Source organism: Engystomops pustulosus, chromosome 5, assembly GCF_040894005.1.
Source record: "Engystomops pustulosus chromosome 5, aEngPut4.maternal, whole genome shotgun sequence".
Taxonomy (NCBI): domain Eukaryota; kingdom Metazoa; phylum Chordata; class Amphibia; order Anura; family Leptodactylidae; genus Engystomops; species Engystomops pustulosus.
Window position 1 is genome coordinate 57,532,568 of NC_092415.1, and position 13,081 is coordinate 57,545,648.

At 42.5% G+C, this 13,081-nt stretch overlaps 1 protein-coding gene across 3 annotated transcripts; it reads left to right on the forward strand.

Annotated features, from left to right (window-relative positions):
- The first annotated feature begins 803 nt into the window (after positions 1-803).
- On the forward strand, positions 804-11,408 carry LOC140132809 (uncharacterized). Of its 3 annotated transcripts, none has more exons than XM_072152052.1 (6): positions 804-944; positions 2,323-2,482; positions 3,320-3,373; positions 6,191-7,405; positions 9,052-9,581; positions 11,334-11,408. In XM_072152052.1, exons 2-5 carry the CDS (start codon positions 2,338-2,340, stop codon positions 9,576-9,578), a joined length of 1,941 nt encoding a protein of 646 aa, XP_072008153.1. In that variant the 5' UTR covers positions 804-944; positions 2,323-2,337; the 3' UTR covers positions 9,579-9,581; positions 11,334-11,408. The 3 variants fall into 3 exon arrangements, with proteins under 3 accessions (XP_072008153.1, XP_072008154.1, XP_072008155.1); XM_072152053.1 differs by having other exon boundaries at positions 809-944; positions 2,320-2,482; XM_072152054.1 differs by lacking the exons at positions 804-944; positions 2,323-2,482; positions 3,320-3,373 and adding an exon at positions 4,853-4,954.
- Positions 11,409-13,081: the final 1,673 nt, after the last annotated feature.

Sequence of the window (13,081 nt, forward strand, 5' to 3'; positions counted from 1 at the left end):
ATTGCATTTTAGCACATGCAGTGTAAGCACAATGTAGGCTGAAGCCTTTGGCTGGTGCCACACGTAACGCTTTGTCTGCGCTTGCAAATGCAGACAAAGTCGCGCCCACCGGGACGGGCCTTGCCCCGATCGCATCGGCGTTTCTATGGAAATGCCTGAGATCGGGAACGAGCCGCCGATGCGATCGGACCGAGGCCCGCCCCGGTGGGCGCGACTTTGTCTGCGTTTGCAAGCGCAGAAAAAGCGTTACGTGTGGCACCAGCCTTTGGAATGTGTCACAAACACAGCAAAAGACGCAATGCATTGTGTGAACACTCCCTAATGGGGTGGGGTTTTTTTTTTGTGATACACTCCCTGTCAGAGCAGTTGTAAGTGAAACTTTTGTAATGATTTGTATACTTCTGTTTGTGTTTTTTTTTTTTTTAAGAAAGTAATAAATCTGAAAAAGGTGAAAAACAATTAAAAAAAAGACAGGGGCAAATGTCCAGCCTAATGATAAATGACCTCCTTAATGTTTGTGCAGACAGAAGCAGATGCATCAGAAGCCCCTCTTCCCAGATATGAGGTCCCTGCCACCCCCGAGTCTGGAACAAGGGGAATCCTGCAGTGTATCTGCTCAAATTGCCGCACAGCAGGTTACGTTTCTGTAATTACTGACAGCGCCCTCTGGTGTTCATTTACATATAAACAGTTCAGCTGCACAACACGAGATTATCTTGGGATAACAGTGCCATCTAGTGTTAATGCTAGGTAACTACTGAGGCTGGAGCTTGGCAAAGTTTTGCGTCGGTATCACTCAAACTGACGTAATGAAGCAAAGTGACGACACAGCAGCTGTTCTAGTTCTGGAAGAGGGAAGGGCCATCTTCAGTGTCATCCTGAGACAGATCGCTGAAGAAGCAGGCGGTGCACTTTTTATTAGCAACAAATCAGATCACTACAATGTAAGACTTCTATTTTGCAGTAATGGCTGCTGCTGTTGCACAAGTGTTGAAACATGTAATTACCACAATAGGTGAATAGCGTTTATGTGTCGTATTTGGAGAGAATTGTCACACTGCTCTTACCGTAAAGAATCCCTGTCCATAGATTTTCCTTCAGACAAAAAAAAAAACCTGTATCCTGCTACTGGCCTCCTCAAAGGGGTTTTCCCACTGAAGAAAAGTTAGGCCCTATCCATGGCATGGGGCCTAACTTACTGATCCGTGGGGGTCTCAGTGTTGATCAGTCCCCTTGTCACTCAGATTAATGAAGCAGGCGGCCGTGCATAACCGTTCTGCTCCATTAATCTCTACGCAGCTGACGGAAATTGTTGAGCGCCGCGCTCACTGATCTCTGTCAGCTCCATAGACATTAATGGAGCAGCATGGTCATGTGTGGCCGTCTGCTTCATTAATCTGACACAGATTCGGACCCCTCGTTTATTGATCTGCGGGGACCCCAAATGATCAGCAAGTTATGCCCTATGCCGTGGATAGGGCCTAATTGTTCTATGTGGAAAACCTGGGTGCACGCCTCCAACAAACCCGATCCACCGGTTTGTAAAGTCAGATATCCAAAAAAAATCCAACGTTTCAGCTCATCCATAGAGCCATTATCATGCATGATAATGGCTCTATGGATGAGCTGAAATGTTGCACCTTATTTTGCCATGGGAGAATAAAGATCACCTTTATACTTACTGGAGTGCTGCCTCGTTGCATTTTTTTGGATATCTGTACTTATGAAGTGTTTGCTCCTGTTTGTCTCCTGTGCCACAAAATTCTGTACCTAAAGAGGCGTTCTGGTGCTGATCCGGACCCTGAGCCACATTTATTACTGCAACTTGACAGAATTGAGTTGCAAGCCCTATATTAAAGTTGCACCACAAAAAAGTTGGTGCACACTCAGCGAGCAGTGCAGGGGGCGCCAGATTATTGCATATTGGTGCACAGTCTTCATTAATCTGGTGCACTCCGCACATTAGTGAGGCACCTAGTGGGCCATTATCTGTGACCTTGTGTAGCCTGAGGGCCAGCTTCTGGCAAAGAAATTGTGTAGGAGGTATTTGTCTGGGCGCGGCAGAGTGGGACAATTCTTGCCAAATTAGCCCACCTTTATGTAGTTTTGCCCAATGGCGCAGCTGCCTGATGGATACTCTTGATGTATCTGCTGTGGGTCGTGGGTATATGTGGCCTTTATCATACGTTGGCACATGAATGCCTGTGTATGATAAATTCTAACATACGTTGATCCACTATATCTAATGTTGGTAAGAACTACTTCACCAAGTTCACATTTATTAAGTTCTTATTTCTTTAACTTTTAACCTTTTTTTAGCAGTTGTGAAGTTACAAAATGTCAACACAACCGAGACTGCTAGTACCATATGGCTTAAAAACACTACTGGAGGGCCTAAGCCGTGCTGTGGTGAGAGCCCAACCCGCTGACATCACCCACTTTGCCATGTTCTACTTTGCGCAGCTACTACAGTACAGACAGGGTAAGTCCAGGCTTTATCTGGTTTGTGCCATCTGTGTAACGACTGCAGCATTATTGTGTTAGCTGCTTGTAGTTTTAAAGGATCTACCACCAAGATCAAGGATTGTACACCAAACACACCGACATACTGATGTGTGCCCCCTCTGGCAGGAGCTGCGCTTCTTTTATCTTCTTATGTCCTAGCTTTTACAATTATGCAGATGAGCCTGAGGGGCTCCAGGCTCCGTATATGTTAATGGAGACTGGAGGTCATCAGGTTAATTTGTATAATTTTTTTAAAGCCTCTTTTTCTTAAAAGCAAGGGCATAAGAAGCTTAAAGAAAACAGGTTCTGCCAGCGGGGGCACACACCAGTACGTCAGTGTGTTTGGTTTACAATACTTCACCTGGTGGTAAATGTCCTTTACGGAAATCATGGAAAATTATCAATCAATTACATTGATCACCCACCAACTCCCCTTCCCACCTCCCCTGTACATGTAGTTTCAGCCATTAATTCTATGCCTAAGCCAAATACAAGTGATCAAACCAGATATACCAGCTTTGTGCCTGTAGTTGAAAAGAGAAATGGGGAGTGTCATTTTACTCTTTCAAATGAGAAATATGGTTACATTGATTTACCAATTCATGGCTACAAATTATATTTGAAAGGGGGAAGATACTTTATAACGATACTGCATATGAACCATATCAATTTTCCTCTTATACTTCACTCACTTTGACACTACATATGATTTGTAAAGCCCTATGGAATACAATATCATTATATAAATGAAGATCTGTCTATTTATACACATGGTTTGTTTTACAACTACAAAGAATTTGTGTTTTATTTACAGAAAACCCTTCCATGGACTTTAAGAACCTTGTACAAGAATTTCAGCACAGACAAGGTAGTTTCCCTTTGTAGAGAGAAAAATGTATTTAGTTATTCACACTCATATTAGAAGTCACAGCACTGCACAATATTATTTGTATGCAAGAAGTAGATTAATCTGCGGTAATATTAAAACCGCTGCAGTCTCAAAAATGGGTAATCGTAAAAAAAAAGAAGAAGCATGAGTAAAATTTGATGACATAGGTCACTATGACCAGGACCAGATAGTGGGAGTGCTCCTAGTATTTACTGGCTACAAACTAAGTACACAATGGGGCAGATTTACTTACCTGGTCCTGTCGCGATCCAGCGGTGCGTTCTCCGTCGAGGATTCGGGTCTTCCGGCGATTCACTAAGGTAGTCCGCTTGAGTTCACCATCTGTTGCTTGGTGCAGGTAAGCGCATGTCGAGCGCCGTTTTTTTCCGAATCTGTTGGAAAATGCCCCCCGATTTCCGTCGCATGCATGCCGGCGCTGATGCGCCACAATCCGATCGCGTGCGCCAAAAACCCGGGGTAATTTGGCGCAAAACGGTAATTTTCAGGAAACGCGATGACAAATAGCGATTCAGGCCCTTAGTAAATGACCCCCAATGTATTGGAGCTATGTGGCCACAGACTGGTCATGATGCCCAAGCGAACACTTAGGAAAGAAGGAATGTAATGAAAGTATTGGGCTTGTCATGCAGTTACAAACATTCTAAACTGGTATTTATATTTTAATCTACTTTTTTAATATTATTATTTAATATTATTTAATATATTAAAAAATATTTTATATGTATCTATCTCTCTCTGACTGTCGGCGTCTGATCGTCTCTGACTATCCTGTCTGTTTCTAGTGGTCTCTCACTCTGGTTTCCTCTGACTGTCTCCATCTACCACTCTTTTAGTCTATGACTTTCTCAGACTCCAGTTTTCTCTGTCGGTCTCTGATTGTCTCAAACTGTCTCTGTCTCTGACTGACTCTATCCCCTTTTCGACTGTCTCGGTCTCTGACCGAAATAGTCAGTCTTTGGGGCATATTTATTAGCGCCAGTGAAATATTCCCAAATGCTAGCTTATTGCTAGCACTTGCGATTATTTGCCCACCACCTTCACACCAGTAGCAGTAGCACTTGCTACTTCCAGCAATTTTTCGCTGCGTTCATTTCTATGCCAGATTACACGCAGCATGGCACACTGAAGGGATTGCGCTGCGAATATGCAGCGTCGGGCTGTTGAGTGCCAGTGTATGATAAATATCCCCCTTTGTCTTTGGGGAGATTTATCAGAAGTGTCTGAGAGCAGAACAGTTCTAGCTGCCCGTGGCAACCAATCAGAGCTCAGCTTTCATTTTCCAACAGCCGTTTATAGCTGATCTCTGATTGGTTTCCATGGGCAACTGGAACAGTTTTACCTCAGACATTTCTGATAGATCTCCCATTATGTCTGTATCCCTATCCATCTTACCTCACACATAAGCGTCTTATACTCATTGCCTATAATAACCAATCACAGCTCAGAGCTCATATTAATGACCTGTCGCAAAAAAAAGCAACCAATCACGGCTCAGCTTCCAACTGCCACAACAGCAGCAGACAATGGCTGCTGTGTATGGTGGGTAATAAGTAGATTTTTTAAAGCGTGGGGTGAACATTTCATCTCAAAAATGAGTCTATTACGTTCCCTGAGTGACAGAGAGAGACGGTGCAAAATTTGGTTATTGTAAACGCGCCGGTGCAGATTCCTTTACTGCCGTACATACAGTCAGCTTTATATATGAGACGTTGTCCGGTATTTGTGCTCAGCCGTCCTCTCTATAGCCCAGACACGTGCTACAGCCACTTTATACCTCTGTAACTTGTATTGTGGCTGATGGGGCTAAGCTGTAACCAGACAGCACTGAATGTCTCCTTCTCTCATATACAGAATATTATTATGTATTCCTCTTCTGTTATGCAGCTATGATTATACTTTATGCTGCCTATAAAAGCACTGCATAAGCATGCCACGAGGACCCACAATATTCTAGCGCTGGTATATGTAATGCAAGGGGCACACGCTGTGTTACTATGTCTACAGTCTTTGGCTGTGAAGGGAGATCTACAAGCCCCTTTCACCTGTGAGGTGTGTGTGTCTGTGTGTGGTGTGTGTGAGGTGTGTTTGTCACATTACACCCTGACCCATTGGGGAGAAGTGTCTGAGGTAAAACTGTTGTCCATGGCAACCAAAGATTGACTCATGTCTGTGGTCTTTTTCAAGCACATTTTAAATTTAAAAAAGACAGTGAAAACTGCAAAACACTAATGATTTGGATTAAAAACTGATGAAAAACACAGGTAAACTTTTTAAAACTTTTTAACTCCTTGTACTCTGAACTGTGAAAGAGGCCTAATAGTACATGCAGACAACTATATAGGGCACATGTATCTTAATCCTGGCTTTTTTTTCTTCTGTTGGTCAGAAGGGCAAAACATCCCAGTTTATGTCTTTGCAACTTTTTGAACAAAATTGACCCAAAAAAAACAAAAATTTGCCACAAATCTATACCTGCTCTTGCTAGGTTTATGAGATAGCTTAGAGCTGTTTGCGACTTCTGTGGGGCTATTTTTGAAACTTTTGTTCAAAAAGTCGAAACTTCCACATCTATAATAGAGCGATAATTCAGGGAACACTGCAGAAAACTAGACCGTGGCGGTCTTTGAAGAGAGGTTGTCTTAGATGCATTAAAAAGTTGCACATACACCGCAAAATGTTACAAAGACAGAAATAAAGGCCAAGCCAAAACTAAGGTACATGTGCATTATCTAAACGCCTAAGCAAAAACAAATAACGCTTTTGTCTTCATTGCAGAGACTTCACAAATACAATTTGACCAAGCTGAAAGTCCAAAATCAGGAATCCCATACACTCCTGATCTAAAAACCAATGAAAGATCTGAAAAAGAGCAACGTCCATTGGAACAAGATCCATGTAAAGCAATGGCAGAGGCCATGTCTGCTTCACCGGATGGAGCACTAAAATATTCAACGTTGCACAGGAATATATCAAACCCATTAGTCGGTGCAGGAGGTGTGCATAGTCACATAGATCCTAACCAAAGCTCTTCAAGTCCAGCTGCAGCAGAGAGTAAAGTTAGCCAGTTGCAGGAGCAGACAAGTTTGGGGGCAGAGGTCTCTTCAGGAAAAAGTGTAGATGAAGTATCATCCAAAAAACAGTTGTCACCAACCAGTACCCTGAAGACTAAAGTATTTAATAATGGAACAATCCCAAAAATGTCAAATGACCAAGCTGTTTATGTGACAGAAGAGCAAGATCCTGCCGTAGAGTATCCAGTTTCTCCTAGTGTTTCTGATCTTATTCCTGTAAGAATCATTTCAAAGACAAGAAATGTTACAAACCTCCCGGTGGATGTACACGGAGTTGTTTCCTTTATATCCCAGCAACCAGCAGACCAAGCACATTCATCTTCTCCAGGTTCAGCTATCCATTCAGATCAAGAGTACAGAGAGTCTCAGATGCCACAAAAGAAGAGGTCTAGACCTACAGAAAACCAACAAAGAACAGGCGGAATACAATCAACTAACCTTTACCGTATTCACATATCCGTGGATAAACAAGGAAGTGAGGATCACTATGAGCCAGCCTATATCCCTGGTAAAGGTGGTTCTATGGTTCACATAGTTACTGCCGTCCCCACCCAAAAAACTGGTCCTAGAGCCGTCTCTGAAACACCATCTGTATATTATAAAGCAGCCACAATGCTCACCTCACATGAAAATATCCAATCCCCAGTACTCTGTAGACATCGATCACAGGATCCAATGCAGTATAGATCCGTTTCTGTTTCATCACGTCCTGCGAGCAGCCGGCAGTGGTTAGGTCAAAAGACTTCACCTCTTCAGCAACCAACATACACTTATAGAGAGGCTGAAAGTCCCAAAAATCTCAGAAGTCCAGAAGCAGTCAACAAGCAAGAACATTCAGATGCTTCCACTCAGTCATCGGCTTCAGATATAGATCTTGTTTGCTCTGGTTCAGTGCGGGAGAACTTAATAGGAAGTCCAGGTAACAAAGGACAGAGTGTTTATGTGAAGGTTATAATTTATCTAAAGCTCTACCAATCCTGTTACTCTCCAGGTCCTTGCTGGTCCCTCTTTATACAGAGGAAACGGACATTGAAGGACATCTGTCACCAGGATGAAGGATTGTAAACCAATTACACCGATATACTGGTCTGCATCCCCTCTGGCAGGATCCATAGCTTCCTATGTCCTTGTTTTTAGGGAAAAAAAGGCTTTACAGATCATGGAAATGAGCCCAAGGGGCTCCAGGCTCATTAACACCTATGGATCCCGGAGCCCTTCAAGCTCATTTGTATAATTTTAAAAGCCTTTTTTAAAAAAAAAAACAGGGCATAAGAAGCTAAAAGAAGAACAGATCCTACAAGAAGGGATACACACCAGTATGTCAGTATGTGTTTGCTTTGCAATCCTGGTGGCATCCTGGTGGTAGATGTCCTTTAAGCCAACAAGTGACTGAGTAACATTTTATAGGAGTGTAGAACTCGGAAATGTTAGGGGAATGTATGACATAATTTGTTTGCTACTCTCAGGCTTTGTTCTGATGAATTTTTGAAGCCAAAATTAGATGTGGAATCAATGAGATGTGCCAATTTTTTTTTTAACTCCACTCCTGGTTTGGACGGGGGGAATCCCAGTATCCCTTGAAGGCCATGCCATGTTTGGGAATCCTTATATTCTCATTCAATACTATATTAAAATTGAGATTTTGCTTCATAATGCACAATGTGAACCCATTCTCTAATGTTTACTGACATAAAACATGCCTAAGATATTTTTAGATTTCTAAATATCTATATTGACAGATGTCTCCATGATCAACTCCTAATTGTAGGCTTAGTTCAGAGGATCTGGTTTCTAGTATGTCCCCTTTGAAAATGAAACTACTGTATATACTCGTGTATAAGCCAAGTTTTTCAGCACAAAAAATGTGCTCACCCGAAGATCGCCGTGGCTCCTGGCAGCTCCTCTTCTGTCTTCTCACTGCTCTTTTAGCCGGCAGAGACGCTTCCCTGCGATCGGCCGGCGCACACTATGATTAGCAAGGATCGCAAGGAAGCGTCTCTGCCGGTTAATAGAGCAGAAAGAAGACCGAAGAGGAGCCGCAATGAGGATCCACTTTTTGGTGGTAAAATTAGGGGTCTCGGCTTATACTCAGGTCGGCTTACATACCATATATACTCGAGTATAAAAGTTACAAATTAGCTGCCAAATAAATACCGACACTTCCATTCAAATGTACCATTATGTTAGGCCCAGTTCACACCATGGTTAATGGTCTCTTTTCTATCATTTTTTTCTGCAATAATACCATGCAGCACTATTTTTTCTGTTGTCAATAATGGAAGCATGATGAAAGTGAACCTTCCGGCCATGAAGTCTATGGGAACTGATGGTAGACAGAAGTATGGTATTTGGTGGACATAACCAAAGAGGGTAGCAGACAGTTGGTTACAGTGTAAATTTAGCCTTACATAGACCCATGTAGTAATGATTTTTCTGAAGTGTTGCCAGTGTATATATTTTGTGTAGAGATCTGTGAATAATTTGCTTCTACTATATATATATGTATTGGGCACTATGTCTACAGTATGGTAATTTCACTGTAAGTAACCATAATTTCGTGTTTAGGTGAAAGTGATCAAGCAGATATGCGGACATCAGTGAATTCAGAACAACCAACAAGCCAAACACAGAAATACATGCAACGTACATCCAAGGTACAGCCCATGCTGATCACCTCTCCAACAACATCTATGACGTCTGATGAAGCCAAAAGAGTTCTAACTTCTCCTCCATACATTTTCGTTGGCTCCAGTGAATGTAAAAATGGACAGGCCACAATGCCTGCTTCGTTTCCTAGAAATCAGACCAATACAGGAAATCGAATGCAGAACTTCCACCGTGATCCCGTGTATATCTCAGTAGAGGAACCAGTGGACCAGGTGGAAAGTATGAGTGCCACACTATCTGCCACTCATCTTGCCGAGACAAGATCAATCGCTTCATTTGCTGAAGATGGGAATACGATTGCTGTAGCAGTTACTGCCACAAGGTGTCCATCCATCATACATGGGCCTGAGAACGAGAACTCAATGGCATCTCCGGATGATGAAGGCTGCATCAAACCATTCAAGACTGAAGATACCATAGCATAGTAGGTAAGAACAAAGCACTATAAAAGCGGCCAGATTATTTCTACATATGAACATATCACTTTTTGCTTAAGCAGCACCTTTTACCAATGTCGATGTCTATGCAACCTTTAACCCCTTGCTCTCAAAGCCACCTTTCACCTTCCTGGCAAGGCCCATTTTTTTCAAATCTGACATGTGTCACTTTAAGTGGTTAGAACTTAAATTTTGGTGTTGCATAGTGTTTATTTAAAGGGAACCTACCACCACAAATCTACCTATAAAGGTAGATCGGGTGGTAGGTGGATCAATAGGACGTGAGGATAGCTCTTTTAAGGACTAATCCTCACGTCCTCGCACTTTTTTGGAAACTTTAATTCGGCACATATGTAAATTTTTTTATGCGGCTACTGGGGCGTGGAGTAGCCGCATCTGAGGTTACACGAGGCGGCTACTCCACGCCCCAGTAGCCTCTTTTCTCCTCCTACTTACAATCTTCGGCGCGCAGCTACAAGGAACCCTCGCACCCTCGTCCGACGGTGCGCAGAACAGCAGAACAGAACAGCAGGCCCACGCCTGTGCAGCTCCGGCTTCGGAGCAGTGACTGCGCAGGCGCGGGCCTGCTGTTCTGCGCATGCGCAGACGGCAGGATCGTCGGACGAGGGCGCGCAGCTACAAGCAGCTGCGCGCCGAAGATTGTAAGTAAGAGGAGTAAGTAGCAGGAGAAATGTTCTACTTTTCTCTTTTAGTCATAACACCAAAATAACTTGATAACTAACATTTACAGAATGTCTGCTTTATGTTGACATCATATTTTAAGAGTACTCATTTTTGTAGGATGTTATGAGGCTTAAAACTTTAGATGCAATTTTTCACATTTCATTAAAGAAAACACAAAATCATACTTTTAAAACAACATTTATGAAGTTTGTTAAGCCTTTACCGGGGGTTAGAACAGGGGCAATTTTGAATTATTTTTTTTGCTAATTGAACATATTTTTTAAAAACAAACAACGAATAAAAACCTGGGCCCCTAATTTTGCCACAAAAAAACTGGGAAAACCTATTGACTCGAGTATAAGCTTAGTGTGGGAAATGCATTGGTCACAGCAAGTATATAGCTAGTCAGTCCCCTTCCCCCCTAGTATACAGCCATCCAGCCACTGCCCTCAGTATATAGCCAGCCCCCTGCCATCAGTAGTCGGCCAGCCCCCATTTGCCTAATTCCTAAAAAAAAAAATAAAGTCAACTCTCACCTTTGCAACCCCCTCCCCCGCAGGTCTTCTCTTCTTCTGTCTGGAACCGGCAGTTCTTTGTGATGCTTTGGTGCACAAGCTGTGACGTCAGCCGCTGCTGATATCAGAGATCGCGCCTGCCAGCACACACAATATGATGACATTTTACTGAAGGGAAAAAAAACTTAGTACAACAAATATAGTGAAAATGTTATCATTATTTTTCCAAAGACATAACTTTTGTATTTTTCATTTGACAGAGCAGGTTTAGGGCTTATTTTTAATGTGAGTTGTTCTTTTCAGTGTTACCATTTTGGTACACAACTTTTTTAAATCACATTTTGGAACATTTTTGTAAAGGAATAATATGAAAAATTTTACATCTTCAGCAAGTTTTACAGATTTTTTATTGCAGTGTTCAAGCGGGTTCAATAATGTTTGTGGTTTATTGTACAGATTGTTACGAATGCGGTGATACCAAATATGTGGGTGTTTTTTGTACTCACAACTTTATTGTTTTAAATGTTTTTTTTTTCCCTTACAGGTTAGTTGAACAAGCTTTGTTACAGGCTCCAGCATCTTGTAAAGCATCATCTTAAATAAATCTGTGTCAATACAACTGAAAGCATTTCTGTGAAATTAGTTAAATCTCCCTTCTACAAACCAGTGTATATACATACCAAAGTCTTAAAAGAACCGCTATCTACCCAGCAGCGGACCTCTGGTCTTCCTACTTGGCATAGATTCCCAAATATGAGATTATTGTATGCCAGGCATTAACATGGTTCATTTGTGCACAAGACCTTTATTATTATGTAGCAGCTCTACAGACACAGTGCATCACTTGTCACTTTAGCTGGGCAACTGGACATGGTATGGGGTAGCACATTGGCCAAGCTTTTAATAGACCTCAGACTCCACACAGACATGTAGTCAGTGGTGTAACAATTGCGGTCGCAGTACACACCCTATGCACAATGTAACCGGGTGCTATGCTGCATCACTGGCCGGGTCGTGCAGGTGATGAGCGCTGTGGACAGAGGCAAGTGTATACGTGGCCATGGACAGCTGTCATATGGGTGATCCAAAATCCACCTGTGCATCCACCCCACAACAACCACTTTGCCCTACAAACCACCTCCCGAAATGCCACTTTTTTGCCATTTTGCAACATGTAATAAAATGTTATGAAAAGTGGTCAAATGGTTGTACAGTCCTCAAAATGGTAGCACTGAAAGCGCATCTCATATCACAAAAAATTACACCACACACAGCTCCGTACACCAAAGTATGAAAAAGCGCCCAAAAAATTCGCACCAGAAGATGGCAAAATGACTTTTTTTTTTTTTTTTAGTACATGAGGTTTTAATTTTTGTAAATGTATACAAACATTATTAAACCTCCGTATATGCCGGCGTATAAGACGACTGGGCGTATAAGACGACCCCCAACTTCTGCCCTAAAAATATAGAATTTGGTATATACTCACTGTATAAGACTACCCCTCTCCCAAATGAAAAAAAGTCTGCTTAAAACTTTGCAAAACAAACAAGAGAGCAAGTGCCTGGTGATCATAACTGTAAGCTGCGATATTAATGAAGATCCGACATGCTTCTGTAAGTGCCGCCTGTGACCCCCAGCTCTGTGACGCCGACCGCTGTGACAGGGCGGCTGCATTAGCATACAGCGCGCCGCCCCGTCAGCGCGTACTAAGCCTCTTCTAATGACTGTGAGAGGCGGACTGCCGCGCATGCGCGGCGGTCCCAGGAAGCGGCTCTCTGCGCGCTGACGGGGAAAAAAAACACCTCACACAGTGCGGCCCCCGTATATCCGGCGTATAAGACGACCCCCCACTGTAGCCATTATTTTAAGGGGTTAAAAAGTAGTCTTATACCCCAGTATATACAGTATATAAATATATTATCCTTGTGATCGTACTGACCTACAGAATAAAGTAGACATGTCGTTTGGGGTGCACAGTGGAAACTGTAAAATCCAAGCTCACAAGAATATGTCACAAAGGCATTTTTTTAACCAATTTTACTGCATTTGGAATTTTTTACCACTTCCCAGTACAGGGAATTGGATATTAAATACCATCACTATGAAGTGCAATTTTTTACACAGAGCTCTTTCACGGTGGGGAGTAAAAAATGGAAACGCAAAAACAAAAAGGGGGTAAAGATGGCAATATTTGGTCCATGAGCAAGCTAACTTATCACAGTCCCCTAGTCCCTGCATCTACTCAGGACTACTGTCACTGTATGGGGGTAATGATAATCAGTATATGGC